Source organism: Rattus rattus, chromosome 2 (assembly GCF_011064425.1).
Source record: "Rattus rattus isolate New Zealand chromosome 2, Rrattus_CSIRO_v1, whole genome shotgun sequence".
NCBI lineage: Eukaryota > Metazoa > Chordata > Mammalia > Rodentia > Muridae > Rattus > Rattus rattus.
In genome coordinates, this window is record NC_046155.1 from 100,451,289 (window position 1) to 100,471,156 (window position 19,868).

The window sequence follows — 19,868 nt, forward strand, 5'->3', positions numbered from 1 at the left end:
TCTGAGCAACTTGCCTCCACATACTGCATGCAGAACTTGGGGTGCAGAGGCAGAAGGGTCATTGCAAGTTTGGAGAAAGCATGATCTAAGACCTTGACTCTACCCCCACAAACAACAGAAAAACATTTTAAATGTCATACAGTCTACTTAACTCTGCTTAACCTAAGATTCGTAGATTTTATTTATCATAGAGCCCTCTTTTCTTTTCTTTTCTTTTCTTTTTTTTTTTTTTTCCGGAGCTGGGGACCGAACCCACGGCCTTGTGCTTGGTAGGCAAGCGCTCTACCACTGAGCCAAATCCCCCAACCCCTAGAGCCCTCTTTTTAAAGGCACATCCAACAACATGGCAGGTAGTCCATATAACAAGCAATCCACTTGAATTTACAAAGTTAGGTAGACAGGTCAGTCTCTTAGGTTATAAGAAGTGGGCTCTTTTGACCATACTTTTATAATTAACAACAATTTCAAAGGTATGAAAAGTATGTGAATCTGACCTGCTGGATGGATTTGGAAAGCACTGTTTTCTATCTCTTCTCGGTCATCTTGCAATGACTCATCATGGAAAGACGTTTCTTCACTGCTTCCTTCCAGTCCATTGCGCAAAGCAGCACGCATGTTCAAAGCAATGAAAGTGTCTTCCACATTGCTGCTACTGTTATTTTTGTTTCCAGCACTCTCTGGAGTTTGTGGAATAGGTTTGGCAATAGGATTAGTGTAAAATCGTGATACAAGAGAGTCATCATCTCCATCCTGCTGATGGTTCTCATCAACAGGTTTGCTCAGGAAACTAAATCTGAAAAAGGAGAAAAAAAAAACATCTTAGCCTTTGGCAACAGTAATGATAATGACAGCAGTTAATCTTTATTAAGGATCTGATATTACATGAGATGATTCAATAAATTTAAAATTTATCTTTACAGTAACCATGTGAGATAGGATGTAATTATTATTTCCTAATTTCTAACAAGAAAACTGAATCAAAAGAGTTGAAGCTTTAAAATAGAAAAACCTAGGGCTAGAAAGATTGCTCAGTGGGAAAGAGCATGTAGTGCTTTTATAGAGGACCTCGGTTCAATTCCCAGCACATACATGGGTGGCCCACAACAGTTTGTAACTAGTTCTAGGGGATCCGATACCATCTTGTGGTCCCCTCAGACACCAGGCACACAAATGTATGCAGATATACATGCAACAAAACACCCATGTACAAAAAAATAACAAATGAAAACTCCAGAAAATCTAGGTCTAGATTTCATAGCCTTAACTGCTCATTTTCAAAGGAATAAATCTGAACACTCCTCTCTTGCTATGTGGGTGTGCTCTAGTGATCAAACTTAGGTCATCAGGCTTGATGACAAAGGCCTTTACTTAGCCATCTCAACAGCCTTGACTTTGATTAACTCTTTGACTTAAAAAAAAAAAAAACCCACAAAATACTTGCTATGTGGAAATAAATGATTAATGGTTAATGTCAAGACAAAACAGAACTTATCAGAACTGGCTATTTTTCCAGAGACTCACGGTTTGAGTCCCAACACTTGCAAGGAAGCTATCAACTCCAGTTCTAACTCCAGTTCCAGTCGACTTGACCTCTCCTTTTATGGCCTCTGTAGGCACTGTATGCACACAGTGCACATACATACTTGCAGGCAAAACACTCATATGCATAAAATTTAAAAAATCTGAAAATTTGAATTTAAGCTAATATTATAAACACAAGAGGTTCTGAAATACTTTGATGAAATATCTAATTACAAATTAAAGATGGTCTACTATTTTGAACAAAGGAATACCAAATAATCTCTGAAAGCTCACTAATGCTGGAATTAAAGGCATGCACCACTATCTATGCCTTTTTTGTTTTCTAAATTTTCACTAATTTTGTGTCTGAGTGTTTTGTCTGCATACATGTATGTGCACCATATACATACCTGTTACCCGCAGAGGTCAGAAAAGGCACCAGATACCCAGGAACTAGAGTTACAGGCAGTTGTGAGCAACCATGAGGATACTGAGAACTAAATTCAGGTCTTCTGCAGGAGCAACAAGTGTTCTTAATGACCAATCCATCTTTCCAGACCCTCATTTACTCAATTTAATATTATTTATTTTTATTTTATGTACATGAGTGTTTTGCCTCCATGTGTGTATGTGTACATATGTATACATGGTGCTTACAGAGGACAAGAAGGGACAGTGGATCCCCTGGAACTAGAATTAGGAATGGTTGTGATACGATGAACAGTATACCAGTCCTTTGCAAGAGCAGCTGTGATCTTCACTGCTGACCCATTTCATCAGCCCCTATTTTATTTTTTATGTGAGTCATTGGCTTCAATTAAGTCCTCTGCTTTCAAGACAGGCACTTTACAAACTAGAGCATTTTCCCAACAGCCCCTCAAAAAATTTTCAACCTAGAAAACTATTAAAATATGTTATAGATTATTTTTATTTACATATATGTATCTGTGTGAATGTATGTCATGTGTGTTGGCAAAAAGGTCAGAAGACAGTATTAGATCCTAGCTGTGAGCTGCTTAACATGGATACCAGAAACCAAACTCCAAATCTCTAGAAGAACAAGTCCTGCTACCTGCAGAGCTAGCTCTTTACCCTTAAATGTGACTACTGAACACAGATATAATACACACAACACACACACACACGTTTGCTCCTTGTTTATTTTATATGTTAATTTTCCTTGATTAGAATGGGTAGTATTTTAATAATCAGACTAACTATACCTTAAGTAATAAATACAAGTGGTTGCTAAAACCAGATATAAGAATTACAAAGTAGTTTTGTAGAAATTAATCGGAGCTCCAATAATTTTGAGGCTTAAAGTACTCAAAAAGTAATAACATCTAGGTGCCCTTGAATTATAGTAAGGCTATATAAAATTCAACCTTTATAAAATTAGAATCTTTTAAAAGCAAAACAGAACTATTAGCAAGAACATCTTTAAAAGAATTCAGCTTGGGGCTGGGGATTTAGCCCAGCGGTAGAGCGCTTCCCTAGGAAGCGCAAGGCCCTGGGTTCGGTCCCCAGCTCGAAAAAAAAAAAAAAAAAAAAAAAAAAAAAAAGAATTCAGCTTACCTCTCTCCATTTTCTGGATACTCAGAGGGTGAAGCTAGATCTTCTGAATCATGATTAACAGGAGAAAAGAGATTGCTATTGTTAAGATTTTTCAAAACCAACTTCTTGATGCTCTTTCTAAAAACAGAGACCAAAAGAAAGAGAAACTTAAGGTGTATGCAAATTACCAAACATTAGTCTAAAACTGGAGCCCTAAACAGCACTGCTGTACACCCGAACTCACCTAATAAACTGGACTTAGAGATATTTAGTGGTGTAATCACAACATACAGCTTCAAATATATTGTGTTTATTTTGGAGAATAATGCTGAGAAGATGCAGATTAAAATGGAGAATATCCTTGAAACTGGGTGTATGGCACACTTTTAATTTCGGCAATCAAGAGGCAGAGGCAAGCTTGGTCTGCTTATCAAGATCTAGGCTAGTTAAGGCTACACGGAGAGACTATCAACTTACCCCTTCCCTCAACACACACAGAATACACAATGTTCTTGTAGTGGTCCCCTGTTTGATTCCCAGTCCCATCACAAAAAGGCAGCTACAAACCATCTATAATGACCTGAAATAATAGGCAGTCTTTCTTCTGACCCAGGGACACTCACACCTCAAGTACATATCCATCCAACACACACACACACACACACACACACACACACACACACACACACACACACACACACACACACACACACACACACACACACTTAAAAATAAAAAAAAAAACATGTAATTTGTCAAAGTCTGATTAAATATAAGCCTGAGAGTGAGCCAACAAGCAGCATTTCACTATGGTTTTTACTTCAAGTATCTTGCATTTCTGCCCTGACTTCCTCCAATGATGAAAGTATATATATAAAGGAAGTGTAAAGTCAAATAAATCCTTTCCTTTCCCTCCCTCCCTTCGATGCCTTTGCCCAGTGTTTTACCACAGTAACAAAATGGAAAGCAAAACAACACCAAGTCTGCTTAACTTTTGGAAACATGCTACGAAATACAAATGAATACATCTAGTCCTTCCTGCAAAACAAATCTCTCACAATAAAAACATAAAATCACACTTTCGTCTTCTGTGACAGAGCAATTTACTTATAGAGATGTGTGAGTGAAGTATGCACACGTGAGTGGTATATTGGTGCATCAGCAAATGTGGAAGCGAGAGGTGGGCCTTAGGTGTCCCGCTGGACCATTTTCTACCTTGTTTTGTTCAGACAAGGTCTTTTATTTGTCTTGGAGGTAGGCAAACAGACAAGAAAATGCCAGCAATCTTCCTGTCTCTGCCACTACAATGCTTATAGGCATGTATGTGACCTTGTATGGTTTCTTATGTCGGTGCTTGGGCTTTGAATTCAGGTCCCCTCGCCTGTGCATATGAACCATCACACCAGTTCTCAACCCAAAACTTTGAAAGTTTTGTTAGCTTTATTTATTTTATGTGTATGTTTTGCCTGTGCATGCCTGATACCCAAAGGAAGTCAGATGACGACTTTGGATTCTCTGGAACTACAACTAGAGAGAGTTGCGACATACCATGAAATTGCTAAGAATTGAACTCAGATTCTCTGCAAAAGCGAAGAGCACACAAAACCACTAAGCCATCACTGTGGTCACACTCCCAACCCCTTTTTTATTTTGGCTTTTGAAAATAAGATTTCTCTGTGTAGCCTGGAACTGAATCTGTGTCTTGAGAACACAGAGATCCACCTGCTTTGCTTCCTGGGTGCTGGGACTAAAGGTGTGCACCACCGCTCTTAGCTTTTCCCAACCCATATTTTTAAGAAAAGCTGAAATGAACTTATCACTATTCACCAACCAAGACTTGTAAGTAATGAACTAAAAATAAAACACACTCTTTTCCAATTAAAAAGCTACTACTGACTTTTTCAAAAATGTTTGTGTGCCTACCTGCATCTATCTACCTGCACATTTAGAATAAATAACCCGGAATTGAAATGCCCTGTCTCCCAGAAATGAACCCATATACCTATGGTCACTTGAATTTTGACAAAGGAGCCAAAACCATCCAATGGAAAAAAGACAGCATTTTCAACAAATGGTGCTGGTTCAGCTGGAGGTCAGCATGTAGAAGAATGCAGATTGATCCATTCTTATCACCCTGTACAAAGCTTAAGTCCAAGTGGATCAAGGACCTCCACATCAAACCAGATACACTCAAACTAATAGAAGAAAAAGTGGGGAAGCATCTCGAACACATGGGCACTGGAGAAAATTTCCTGAACAAAACACCAATGGCCTATGCTCTAAGATCAAGTGGAATGGGAAGCCCCTAGTCCTGCCAAAACTGAACCCCCAGGGAACGGGATTGTTGCGGGAAGGGCAGTAATGGGGGAGGATGGGGAGGGGAACACCCATATAGAAGGGGAGGGAGAGGGGTTGGGGGATGTCGACCTGTAAAACGGAAGGGGAATAACAATCGAAATGTAAATAAAAAATACTCAAGTTAAAAAAGATGGAGGAAAAAAAAAAAAAAAAAAAAAAGGAAAATTAAAGAGAAGGTTAAAAAAAAAAAAAAAAAAAAAAGAAAAAGAAATGCCCTGTCTCCCAGTGTTATCTCAATGGTGCCTGGTCAAAGGCATCATTTATGTGGGTTTTCCTATGCTTAACATTAACTCTTCCATATTGTTTCCTATTTCTTTTGAACTATTCTATTATCTATATCCACAAACAATTCTTATGAGAAATTAAAGAAGTTCAGATTCTTCTTAACCTGACCTTTAACTATTTCTTTTCCTGTGAAGCCTTGAGTAACTTGGAACTTGGAACTCACGGTAGAACAAGCAGGCCTAGAATATAAGGATAATCCCCTTGTGGGGTATGTAGAAGCATCACCTGTCAATAACAAGCTGATGGCCTATTTTCAAAAGCAGGAAGTAGAAGGCAGGAGTTCTGTAGAGGAAGATAGGAACTCTAGGAAGTAGTGAGAGTTGGGAAGATTCACTGTCTGGAGAAAGGTGGACATATGAAACTGAGAGGAGGTAACCAGCCATGTGGCAGACACAGAACAGTTATGTTATGCGCTATTGGGAACAAGCCTAGTTTATGGTCTGGGCATTTTTTTTTTAAATAAACAATAAGCTACTGAGTTGCTATTTGGAAATTAGGGCACGGGTAGAAAAGCACAGTTACTCTAGAACTCAAAGATCCACCTGCCTCTGCCTCCTGAGTTTTTGGATTAAAAGCTTATACCCCTGTAGAGGTATTTTAATCCAGCGGAAGGATCATATTCAAAAGACTTCATGGCCCATGTGATCTAGATGGAATTCAGATACAACCTTAGTGCATGCCTTTAATCCCAAACAATGAAGGTAAAGTTAGTTTATAGAAGAAAGCCTCATGAATAAAAGTGATGTCTAATTGAGTGGCAGATAAAGTGACAAACCTGAGAACATTTTGACAAAATAGGATGTGGCCAACTCTCAGGAGAACAGAGAGGAAACAGGCAACATAAGAGGGAGCAGTGCAGAGGGAGAGAGGAAAGAGGCAGATAAAGAGTTTTACAGAGACAAGTTGCCAAGAAAGAACAAGTGAGACACAGGTGAAGATAAAACAAGCCAGAGAATGAGGAACCAGAAGATTAGAGCACACTGCCACAGTTAGTGTAAGGCCAAGCAGATCCATTCAGTGAGAAGCTGAGAGAAGCCAGATTGAGCCAGAACAGCCGAGTTACTAAAACAGTTCAGAAAGAACTAGAGTGGGTGTGCATATTCAGCAGTAAGTCTCAGAGGCTGAAAATATTCTAATCTTAGATGAGATTGTAAAGATGCTAGAAGCTTTGAGGATTAGGTTAGCAGACAGATACAGTAAGCCTTGAAGACAATTATGACAGGAAATTTATACACCACCACCATTCAGCAATATTTAACAGTTCTTAAAATATCTTTTTTATACTGTTAGGGATCCAAAAAGGATCTTATACAAGCTAAGCAAGTACTCTACAATTAAGCTATGTCTGTAGCCCTTGATTAAATATTACAAAGGTAATTTGATAAAACCAAAAAAAATCATGAACATACAAAAGTAAAATCACTCATCAAAATATTTGTCAGGCATTTTACCCAGGGATAATTACATTTATTGCTTAAATAACTATTATCATTTTGTTTAACAAAAAACAAAACTCACTTAGGCATGAACGCTCCGTTGGCTAGAGATGGTTCATCGTCATCCAGCCCATCAAAGAGATGTGATTTGGCTGTACCTGTTGTTTGCAAAGCCTTTGGTCTGACTCTGGTGGCAGGGCGAGGTGTAAGTTTATAATGAGTAGGGGTTGTAAGAGCTTTCTGAGCTGCTGGATTGGTTGGTTTCAGTCTCTGAAAAAGAAAAGAAAAGCATAAAGCGAGCTTAATATGGTGGTTTACATCTGTAACCCCTGCAGTTGGTATACTAAGGTAGGCCAAGGCAAGAGGATTATTACCCATTCAATGCCAACTTGGTTACACAGAAAGGCCCAGGCTCCATGTATACATGGCAAGGCATTATTTCACTGTCTTAAAAGAAAAAGCATCAAGAAATGTTTTAGTTTATTTCAAATGTATGGTACTAATTTTAATAATCAGAAAACCAAGCCAGGCCAAAGGACTCACATCTTACCCTTCCCACTACCCTTTTGAGAATTCTCTAAATCTCAAAAGAGATTATAGATTTCTCTGTATAGCTTTGTCTGCCTGTAACTTGCTAGATAGACCAGGATGGCCTTGAACTCAGAGAAACACTTACCCTTGCCTTCCAATTGTGAGGATTAAAGGCATATACCACCATCTTTGGCTTTCATCCCTTTAATCTCCAAGTTGAAGTCAAACTAAGCTAACCAAATTTCAAATTTCATCTTCTCTTTAAGTATTAGCCCCTTAAGCCAAGGGCACTACCCCTACATTGCATGTGTATAGGAAATGCAGCCTCTGCGCCTGCCTAGTGTTTTGATTACTAAGACTATTTTCAGACATTTGGAATATCTATCTTTCTACAGAACTGGCATTTATTTATATTTATTTACCCATCTTTCAAGTTCCCACCTCAACTGACTTATCAAACATCTTTTTAAAAATTTTATTTCACTTAGGCAATGATGTTGCACGCCTTTAATCCCAGCACTTGGGAGACAGATCTCTGAGTTAGAGGCTAGCCTGGTCTACAGAGTGAGTTCTAGGACAGACAAGGTTAAACAGAGAAACCTTGTCTCAAAAACAATTCCCCCAAAACCTAGAAGGATTATTTCCTGAGTATATGTATATTTGTGTGCAAATGTGTACAGGCAGGTAACCAAGGAGATTAGGGGAGGGTACTGCATCCAGGTCCTTTGCAAGAGCAGTGACTGAGCCACCTCCAGACTCTGGTCTAACATTTTAAAATGTAGTTGATAGGGCTGGAGAGATGGCTCAGTGGTTAAGAGCACCACTGACTGCTCTTCCAGAGGTCCTGAGTTCAAATCCCAGCAACCACATGGTGGCTCACAACCATCTGTAATGGGATCCAAGCCCTCTTCTGGTGTGTCTGAAGACAGCTACAGTGTATTCATATACAAAATAAATAAATAAATCTTTAAAAAAAAAAAAAAAAAAGCCTTGAAGGGCTATTTACATAAGACCTTGTCTCAAAAAAAAAAAAAAAAAAGCTATTGAAAAAAAATGTAGTTGATAACTAGATTTGGAAAATCCTTTACAAATAAGATGTACTAATACAGCATTCTTAACCTATATCCCCAAGACTTCAAAGGTGGAGGGAGGAGGGTAAGAAATTTAATGTTTATATTTAAAAACTGTCATATCTAGTGTGGTAGCGCATGTCCCCCCCGAGGCTGGGGACTGAACCCAGGGCCTTGTGCTTCCTAGGCAAGCGCTCTACCACTGAGCTAAATCCCAACCCCGGTAGCGCATGTTTTAATCACAGCACTTGCAGTAGCAGAGCAAGGCATAGCTCTATGGCTCTGAAGCCAGCAAAATAGAGCAAGACTGTCTCACATAACAAACAAAACAAAAGACTCATAATTTACTTCCTTCTTAGAACAGGCTGTTCTTATGAACATTCTCAACAAGTTTTTCTGTGACCTGTGCTGGTGAGATGACTCAGCAGGTAAAGGAACCTAAGCCTGATGATTGGATTTTGATTCCAGGAACCCATATAAACGGGGAAAGGAAGAAACAATTCCCAAAACCCATCCTAGGATACACAGGCACAATTGCGAATACAGATATGCATGTATGTCCACACACGAGGACACATAAGATATTTTTCAAGACCTTTTATAACTTAGTGGCTTTGCTTACAATATCCTTATTTCTACATTACATCAAAAGAAAAATATCACCTTCTCTGAAAAGTTTCATCAGATTTACACAAGTATAGTATGCTTCTTATATTTTAAAACTTTTTGTTTTTTGAAGAAGGTCTCACTATGCAGTCCTGGCTAACCTGAAACTTACTAGACCAGTTTGGTCTAGAACTCACAGCAATCTGCTTGTCTTTGCTTCCTGAGCGCTGGCATTGGTATGCACCAGAATACAAAGCATATACTTGAAAACTTTTATAAAGGCCATTTACTATACATAATTGTCTTGAGTTCACATTTGTCACTAAAATACCCTGACAAAAAGCAACTTAGGGCAGACAGGTCTGTTTTAGCTCACAATCCCTATATTACAATGCACCTAGCTGGGAAAACAAGGCAGGAACCTGAAACAGCTATCAACTCCTATCCGCTGAGATATCCACTGAGCCGAGAGGAATAAATCTACGGATGTTAAGTACTCTTATACAGCAGTGTTCTAAAGCAAGGAAGAATGTGGCCCACACTTAGGCTATGTCTTCCCATATCAATTAAGGCAATCAAGACAATCTCCCCAAGATAAGTCCTGATTAAGTAATCTCTCATTGAGATTCTTTCCAAGTGACGCTAGATTTTGGCAAGTTGACAAAATTAGCCATTACAATAATTCAGTAATTTTTATAGCTTTTACAAAGCTGTGAAACTGTCATCACTAATTCTAGCACATTTATATCACTTCAAAGCTACTCTGTATAGACCACTTCTTTCTTATTCCTTGTCAACCACAAATCTACTTTTTCTACAAATCCTGACTTCTGGATATATCAGCAAAAACAAAATCATGTAGCAACCTGCTGACTTCTCTCGCTTTGTACTTTAAAGGTTCACCCATGTACTCTGCTCCTTTCAATAGATGATGATGTCCATTATATAACATTGTTGACTTATCAAAAAAACTGGCTCCTCTATTACTGCATTTACTATCTTAAGTTGCAGTAAATTTAACTTTCAGAGGTATGATTTCCCTCACTGGACAAGCTCATAACATTCTTTCTTTTGTTTGAATTCTTAGCATTAAACATGATGCCTACCTCAGCATAATTGGGCAATAGGTGGTAGGGGCAACATAATATCCATCTAATCACAATCTAGCTTTATGTATTACTTTAAAATGTATCAAAGGAGGCTTGAGAGATGGTTCATCCAGTTAAGTACTTGTCTTGCAAGCATGAAGCCCTGACTTTGGTACCTAAAAGCCATGTTAGAAAAGCCTTCACCCCAGCTCTGGAAAATCAGAGGCAAGAGGACCCCTAACATCAGAATTACCTACTTATTTATTTACCCAATCTTCATTTCTACTTTTCACAAGGGTGAAATGTCAAAATGCAGTGCTCTGATGCTATATATACTTTACTTGGAAATATCTGTTAACTGTTGTCTCTTTGGTAGATTATTTTTTTTAGTCTTTCCCAAAATAATAAAAAATTAAAAAAAAATTTTTTTTACCTCTTCTTTCTTCTTAGGATCTGACATAGGATTCCGGAAGAGAGGGGAGTCTCCAAAGGGTGAGTATGTTAGACTATTGAGGTGCTGCTGGAGAACAGCCTGTTGGGCAGCAGAAGCATTTGGATCTGTCAAAGCTATTCAAAAAAGAAAAGAATGGGTGGTGGGAGTAAGTTCAAGGATCCAACACATTGGTATCAGAGAACTCAACACTCTTTAAAGGAGTGACATCTTTGAATGTTCAGACCCATTCAATAGTTAAGACAAAGAGCAAACTAAAAACACAAACCATGAATTAAGTAAAAGTAAGCAAAGATGTGGAAATCCATTTCATAAGGGACATTACATATAAAAATTCACTGTAGCTAGTAATCAAATACATACAAATCAAAATAGCCTAGAAAGAATGTGTTCTGTCTGCCACTGGCACACATTATAAAACAGCTATAATTTTTACTCTCTAGAAGCAAAGGTTGTTCCAATGCAGTATGATAGCATATGCTTATAAAGCCCAGCATTCTAGAGGCCAGGACACAAGAATCAGGAGTTCAAGTCTAGCCTAGACCACAAACCAAGTTCTAGGCCAGGTAGCTAATTTAATTTTCTCTCAAAGCATAAGAATGAACATTGCCTATCAGCCACAGATAATTCAGAGACCAGACAAAGGCATCAATAAAGACTATATTCATAACGTATAAAAATGTAGTGTATAAAAAAGAAAACCAGTTGTGGTATACATCCAATGATAAGTTGTTGTCAAGAGAATCATTCCAAAAATACTTAAGATTAAAACACCCATCATCTGAGAAAAAAAAATAAAACCAACAGGTTTCTCCTTAACAAAATTTAGAAATAGGCTGAAGCCAAAATATAGTAAGGATATATATTTAAAAAATTCTCATATCACAACTATAAGTTCTCACAATGGGGAATATAAAAGCAACAGCAGCAACCCTTGCCCCATCACCAGAAGAATAGGCAGTTAGAATTAAATAATATCAGAACAGATCCACATTTAAATCTGGATATATCTAACCAAGGCTTGATGGCTCAAATCTGTAATCTTCTCAATGGAAGGCTTAAGAATTGCTATGAGTTTGAGGTCACTCAGGCTACAGAGACCTACCCTGTCTGAAATACACACAAAGCTATACAATGTTCCAGGTTTAGACACTGTTGATATTTAAGGAGTAGTACAAATAAGATCAAGAATTTGGGACCCAGAGAAGATAATAATTTAGAGAAAATCACTGGAATTCAGACGAGTCACTAAAACAATTAAAGGCTATAGACAAAAGTCAGCCATGGTGGCACATGTCTGTAATTCCAGCTACTTGGAAGGCTGAAGAAAAAGAAGTTCAAGGTTAGTTCAGAACATATATACCAAATTATCCTTTGATACATGGTATCACAAATAAACAAAAAGTTATACAAAGAGACTAAGAGGTTTCAGACATAACATGCTAGGCATACAGAGTGCTATATCCCTTGCCTAAGAACTCTATATCTTTACTCATGATTTTGTTACTTAACAATCACTTACCCCTTAAAAAAACAACAAGCTAACGTACAGGACATAGTGAGTGGACTTGGCACAAGAATAAAAGACAAAGGATCTGAGAGATGGAGCAGCAATGAAGAGAACTGGCTTTTCCCAGAGGACCTAAGTTTCCAGGGGACCCATATAATGGCTCACAACAACAGTTCCAGGGTATCTGGGAGGTGGATGGAAATACATGCAAGTAAAATACCAACATATGTAATAAGAATTAAAAATCTTTAGCAAGGGCTGGAGAGATGGCTCAGAGGTTAAGAGCATAGACTGCTCTTCCAGAGGTCCTGAGTTCAATTCCCAGCAACCACATGGTGGCTCACAACCATCTGTAATGTGATCTGATGCCCTCTTCTGGTATGTCTGAAGATAGCTACAGTGTACATATATAATAAATCAATCTTTAAAAATTTTTTTTAGTAAACCCAAGCATATTTAGGAAAACTTGTTTTACATTACAAATATAAAATTTTCTCTGTATCAAAAATAGATTTAGATCTGGAGAGATGGTTCGACAGTTAAGAGCATCTGTTGGTTTTTGAGAAAACCATAATTCAATTCCTAGCACGTACATTGTGCGGTTGACAAATATCTGTAACTTCCTGTAACTTTAGATCCTCTGGCCTATGTCAACACCCAAACACACTTAGCATACACATACACACACACACACACACACACACACACACACACACACACACACACACACACACTTAAAAACAAAGTCTTAAATAAAAGGTATGTGTGGAGGATATGGCTCAATGGTTAAGAGCACGAGTTACTCTTAAAGTTCTGAGTTTAGTTCCCAGCATCTACATATTGACTCAACAACTATCTGTAATGCAGGTCTAGGGAAACTAACACCCTTCTCTGGTCTTGGCAGGTAGCAGACACACATGTGTTACACATGCATCCCAAACACTCATACACATAAAACAATCTAAAAAAAAGAAGTTTTTTAAAGACACAGACATATGAGCAAAAATTAAGAGATCACTAGTGAAACTAATATTGATATTATATTCTAGTCATAATAATTGGAAAACATATCAAAGGAATTGATCAAGTCTTTCTAATGACTGAGACTAATGTTCTTTTCTATTCTCTCCCTCTCTCTTTTTTTTTTTTTCCCTGGGACAGGGTTTCTCTGTGTGGCTCTGGTTGTCCTGGCCTTTGTCTCCCAAGTGCTGAGAAAAACAGTTCTAGCATACCAATCTGTTTGGAGTAAGGAGATAAAAAGAAGCAATACTTTAGTAAAATTTCTAAAGAGAAAAGTTTAGGTAATAATGAACAAAATGAGGACACTGATCTAGAATAACATATAGGGATGCCATCATGATGAATTTGAGGTGAAACTTCTGCCCAAAAATGGTTGATTAAAATTAGTCTAGTACCTTTTAATTAAGATTTTGTGATTAAAAACTTAAGACATTCTAAAAGCTAATACATTCATAAATGGGGAATAATATATAACTTTAATATAAAACTCTTAAATCAAGAGTTAAGTATGGGGGCTGGAGAGATGGCTTAGAGGTTAAGAGCACTGACTGCTCTTCCAGAGGTCCTGAGTTCAAATCCCAGCACCCACGTGGTGGCTCACAACCATCTTAATGAGATCTGATGCCCTCTTCTGGTGTGTCTGAAGACAGCTACAGTGTATTATAAAAAAACACATCTTAAAAAAAAAAAAAAAAAAAAAGAGTTAAGTAAGGTCATGTATGCCTATGTTCCCAGCACTTGGCAAGTCAGAGGCATGGAGAATTGGGAATTCAAGACCAGCCTTTGGGGCTGGAGAGATGGCTCAGCGGTTAGGAGCACTGAATGCTCTTCCAGAGGTCCTGAGTTCAATTCCCAGCAACCACATGGTGGCTCACAACCATCTGTAATGGGATCTGACACCCTCTTCTGGTGTGCATGAAGACAGCTACAGTGTACTCAAGACCAGCCTTTGTTATACCATATGAGCTACATATGATCATCTCAAAAATAGAAGGCAGAAGAAATAGAAAACCATATTTGATCAAGCAGGACTAATACAGAAGAAAAAAATGTATTGTTCATCTGCAGAAGCCGGGTATCTAACTCAGCAGTCACTGTGTGTCTACTTTGCGTAAGGTTCTTGGTCTGACTAATCCTTACACTACAATATTAAAAGAGTATATAAAGTGGCACCCAAGTACCAGAGTTTGGAGGCAGGAGGATTCTCAGCTACACAGGGAGTATGAGGTAAACTTGGGGTATAAGAGATCCATCTTTAAAAAAATAAGTCCACTTATTAAACTATCCAGTGTCATTCTCCTAATTTCCCTGACATTCAACTGATAAGTTGTAATCCATACAGCATGAAAACTAAATAAGCCATGGAAAGGACAAAACCAACTACTGAATAAAGTGGCATCATCCACTACTGAGAATTCATATTCCAACATTTAGAGAACGTTTAATTATATATTTTTAAGGTTATAAAGTATAAAAGAAAAGATTCTGGTAAATACAAAGAGTTGCCAGTGAGGTTTTAATTATTTTATTTTAAAATATGAAAAGTTCACAAAGCAGGATCAAAATTAAAACAATCCTATTAAAGAATCAAAGATATCTCAAAATTTTAGTATCAATTAGCAAACCGAGTGTTTCAAGAAAAATCAATGTCTAAAAATATATGCCTGTAAAGAAAAACATTAAAAGAAATCTTTAGGGTTCTTTATTTGTTCTTTTGAGACGGGGACCTGTGGTAGCTGAGGCTGGCTATGAATTTGCTATGCAGTTGAGAAATACCTTGAATTCTTGATCCTGGTGCCTCCCCAAGTGCCAAGTGGGTACAGTAAAAAGTTATGAGCCATAACATCTATCAATATAAGATTATGAAGATAGGGAGTGGGAGAGTTGGCTCGGCAGTTAAGAGTATTTGTTGCTCTTGCAGAGAGAGGATCCATGTTCAATTCCCAACACCCACATGAGGATTCAAAACTGTCTGTAAATCCAGTGCCAGAGGATCAGATTAGCTCTTCTGATCTTCCTGTGCACCTGGTATGCACTTGGTACACTTAGATACATGCAAGCAAAATTCTCATACACATAAACTAACATCTAAAAACATGAAAAGTAGAAAGTGGAAAAGAGAAGACTAGGGAAAGACACCGATAGCCCACTGGTAAAGGAAATATTATAACTTAGTTGACAGAATCAGTATAAACATACACAGCTTAAATGTATAATGATCTCAAATTGTAGGACAGCATTGTGACAACATCTCATGAATTTAGTCATTTAAAAACTCATTTCTGCCTGGCATACACCTTTAATTCTGGCACCTAGAGATAGGAGCAAGTGGATTTCTAGGTTCCAAGGCCAGCCTAGTCTATAAAGTGAGTTCCAGGACAGCTAGAGTGACACAGAAAACCCCTTTCAAAAACAAAACAAAACAAAAAGCAGAAGAACAAAACAAAATCTCATTTCTGGGGCATAAGAGACAGTTCAATAGTGAGGAGCACTGGCTCTCAACTGCATAGAACTCGTGATTCTCAGTACCCATAGGGCAGCTCACAACTATCTCCAATAACAAGGAATTGGATGCCCCCTTCTGGATACCACAAGTGCCAGGCACAAATAAGGTGCACAGGCTTACAAGCAAGCCAATGTTCATCTACATAATATAAAATTATAAAACCTTAAAAAAACAATGACAAAAAAAATCCATTTCTTCCCAATACTATATTATGCCAGGTAATATTAGCTTTCATTGCCAGTGGTATAGTTTAAATATATTTAAATTTAAAACTAAGATGATATTCTTCTGTTAAAAATAACATAGTTGACACTGTAAAAATTAGGGAAGTACATTCACATGAATGAAGTACATAAGACGTCTTAACAGAAGTGAAAAACTTAGGAAAATTAGTGAGTGTAGAATGTTAACAGCAGGGAATAAAGAAAACAGAGGACATAGGTAAGTGAGTTGAATTCTCTACTGTAACAAGTTAAATTTACTTATGTTAAAATGAAACATAATAATATAAGCACATTACTTATTAAAACAAACTTCACCATCTGCTAGATAAATTTAAAATAACAAAAATGATTTCTAGGGGAGACCAAGCCTAGGAATGGAGGAGGTAAAGGCTAGAACCTAAGTCCTTTCCTAGTGCACGGCTGTTTAGTGATGTGCACATATGCGCACTGCTTTAGTAGGAATGGGACAGTAGAAAATCCAGTCAGCAAGCTAAGTATTAGCAAAAATAAACTGTAAAGCCTTCTAAAGTGACTGACACTTACCTACTGGGGCCTGGGGGGCGCCAAAGCCCAAAATGGCAGTCGAAGTATTAAATCCAGGGGCCCCAAAGGCTCCTGTACCAAGAGGCCCTCCAATCTTAGGTTGGTTGTTTCCAAACAAAGATGCCTGTCCAGCACCAAGAGCTATGGAGACAAGAGGAAAGAACAAGTGCCACAGAAGATCCTTTGACTATTGTGTCAGAGGTGAGTTACTTAAAGATATAATACATTTGGAAGCTTCATCATGACCAGTCATTTCAAGAAAAAAGCTAATGTGATAAATGCTGACTTCATTCTAGGCACCAGGCTGGGTACTGGGAAAGCAGAAAACATCTTTCATTGTATTAGTTTCCTCAACTGCAACACAAGACAACAATGGATAGCTTAGATATTTACCCTAATTATTAAAATGAATAAACATTTTAGTACATCTAGACAAAGAATTACTATGCCTAATATAGGAACTTTAATTCCATTTTAGATCAGAGTTGAAAATGTTGTTATAAAAAGGAGGGTCAAAGATAGATATGTCTGACTACATAACCAAGGCATTAACTACCACTCTATAGTATAAACAATTTACAAAGAATTAAAAAAAAAATAATTCCCTGTATATTTCAGTATTTACAAATTAAAATACTTAGTTGACCCAATCAGGCCAATTTAAAAAAATTTTTTTACGTGTACGTGCATTTTGCCTGCCATATAACTCTATGCACCACACACATGAATGTTCATGGAGGCCAAAAGAAAGCATGAAATCCCCTGGGACTAGAGTTATAGACAGATGAGAACTGACATGTGGGGTGCTAGGAAATAAACTCAGGACCTCTGGAAGAGCAGCTAGTACTCCTAACCACTAAGCCATCTCTCCAGCTCCAATACCAATATTTTTAAACTGGCATAAGCCAAACTATAGAAAATCAAATTATCTTCTTTGAATGGTTGAAAAGCAAAATACTTTAGTTATAGCATCTGCTGAAAATACCTTTAAACTAAATAACCTTTTTTTCCCAAAAGGCCAAATTACTCAAGTTCTAAACCAAACCAGAGTGGTTGGACTAAGAGCCTCTCCTCTCTACCTAAATCATGAAGGTACAGACCACCACCATTATTTAAAAAACAAAAAAATCTGGATGGCGACAGAGCATGTCTTTAATTAATCCTAGCAGAGGCAGGTTTATCTTTATCAATTTGAGGCCAGCCTGGTCTATAGAGCCAGTTCCACAACAGCCAGGGATGTTATACAAAGAAACCATGTCTCAAAAAAATGAAGAAGAGGAAAAAGAAGAAAAAAGAGTAGGGGTGATAGAGAGATGGCTCAGTGGTTAAGAGCACCTGTTGCTCTTGCAGGAGATCCACACTTGATTCCAACACCCACATGGTGGCTGGAAACAGTCTGTAACTCCAGGTCCAGGAACTATGAAGCTCTCTGAGTTCATCAGGCATGCACAAAATACACATACATACAAGCAGACAAAACACTCAGACACAAAGCTATAATATCTTAAAACTTTTAATGTAGCAGAGAAATTACTTTCTACTTACTATTATTTAATATCTGTGTCTTAGGAATCACATTCTTAAAGAAAAGACTAGTCCCCTAAACAGAAGCATGCATATATATAATACACACATATACACACATTGTGAGAGAGAGAGAGAGAGAGAGAGAGAGAGAGAGAGATAGAGAACAGAAATCAACCCTTATTTACTTACAGAATTAAGTGTCTATATAGCCAAACTACTCAAAAAGTATTCAAAGGCCAATGTATTTAAAAAAAAAATGTACTTTTGTTGAGGAGTGAGTCTGAATAACCATCACTCAAGAAGGAAAAATGCAAATGACACCAATTTGGCTCATGCTCTCCCCACAAATAGTATAAAGTTCTACGGTGTTAAGTTTACAAGTACTGTCAAATTCAAAGTTCAAATTTCAGAACAGGCACTTCTTAAAACTCAATGCTTTTATATTTATTAGTAAAGAGTTATGGAATCTGTATGCCATTTGATAACTTATAGACCTAATTTCCATATAGGATCTATTCCTACTAAGATTACAGGTATAAAATCCTCTAAATTTGTCTTTTAGTTTATTTACATGGACAAAGCATGAATAAAGAATACACTGAGGGGTTGGGGATTTAGCTCAGTGGTAGAGCACTTGCCTAGCAAGCACAAGGCCCTGTTGGTCCCTAGCTAAAAAAAAGAAAAAAAAAAAAAAAAAAGAATACACTGAAACAAAAATGTAATCTGTAGCCTATGAAGAACAATTGTCAAGGTCAAACATTAAAAGTTAATCTATTAAATTGTGGAATTAAGAGACAGTATCAGGAAAAAATGATACTGAACATTTTAAAAGTTTGTACTAAAGGCAGAGAAATTGTTAATCATAATCTTCAAAGTCCAGAATCCAAAGAGAAATGTAATGGTATAAAAATAAAACTCAAACATGAAAGAAATTTGTCTGCAAGCAAAATTAAATAAAAAACAAAAAGACTTGAATGGAAATACAGGTAGTTATAAGGTTTTATCATTTAACAGAAACTATGCTTTGATTTTGAGTATGACAGGTTTCTGAGTTAATAATATCAAGCATGCTACTCTTATGGGATATGCAACTGCAGACGCACATGAATATCCTGAAAAAGGTTAAAGACAGGAAGGACAAGCTATGATGTTTGTAAGCTTACTGCACTAAACATGTATTTTCAACTGAATGACGCTCAATTATCAAGATGTGATCATATTGTAAACCAATCAGCACCTGAATGGCTAAATAGAGACAAATACCTCAGTCTTATTTATTCTCATCATCTCTTTAGAGTTAAAACCACACTTGGTGGTAATACATCTGTACTCTAGCACCCAATGACCGAAGCAGGAGGACAGCAAACTTATGCCCAGCTTATGCTATAAGAAACATTGTGTTTTTTAATAGCTGGAAAGTAGCTCAGTTGGTAGAACACTTGCCTAATGTGACTAAAACCCTAGGGTCACAGCACCACATAAACTGTGTGGCAGCAGAGACTTTTGATTCTAACACTGGGAGAAGAAAGCAGGGGCCATCAGAAGTTCATGATCATCCTTCATTTTTGGCTACACAAAGAGCTGGAGGCTAGTTTGGAATACATAAGACTATTTCAAAACTACAATCTTTGGTGTTTG

At 37.4% G+C, this 19,868-nt stretch overlaps 1 protein-coding gene across 5 annotated transcripts in view; it reads right to left on the reverse strand.

Annotated features, from left to right (window-relative positions):
* Positions 1-19,868, reverse strand: part of Nup98 (nucleoporin 98 and 96 precursor) — an 88,534-nt gene that overhangs the window by 33,075 nt on the left and 35,591 nt on the right. For 4 of the 5 annotated variants that reach the window (XM_032893131.1, XM_032893127.1, XM_032893129.1 and 1 more), the window contains 5 exons: positions 16,704-16,844; positions 10,883-11,016; positions 7,237-7,424; positions 3,097-3,213; positions 495-793 (listed from right to left, as the gene is read on the reverse strand). In XM_032893131.1, the coding sequence (XP_032749022.1) occupies positions 495-793; positions 3,097-3,213; positions 7,237-7,424; positions 10,883-11,016; positions 16,704-16,844 (879 nt within the window). The remainder of the gene's footprint in view (positions 1-494; positions 794-3,096; positions 3,214-7,236; positions 7,425-10,882; positions 11,017-16,703; positions 16,845-19,868) is intronic. The other variant, XM_032893130.1, reaches the window with a different exon arrangement.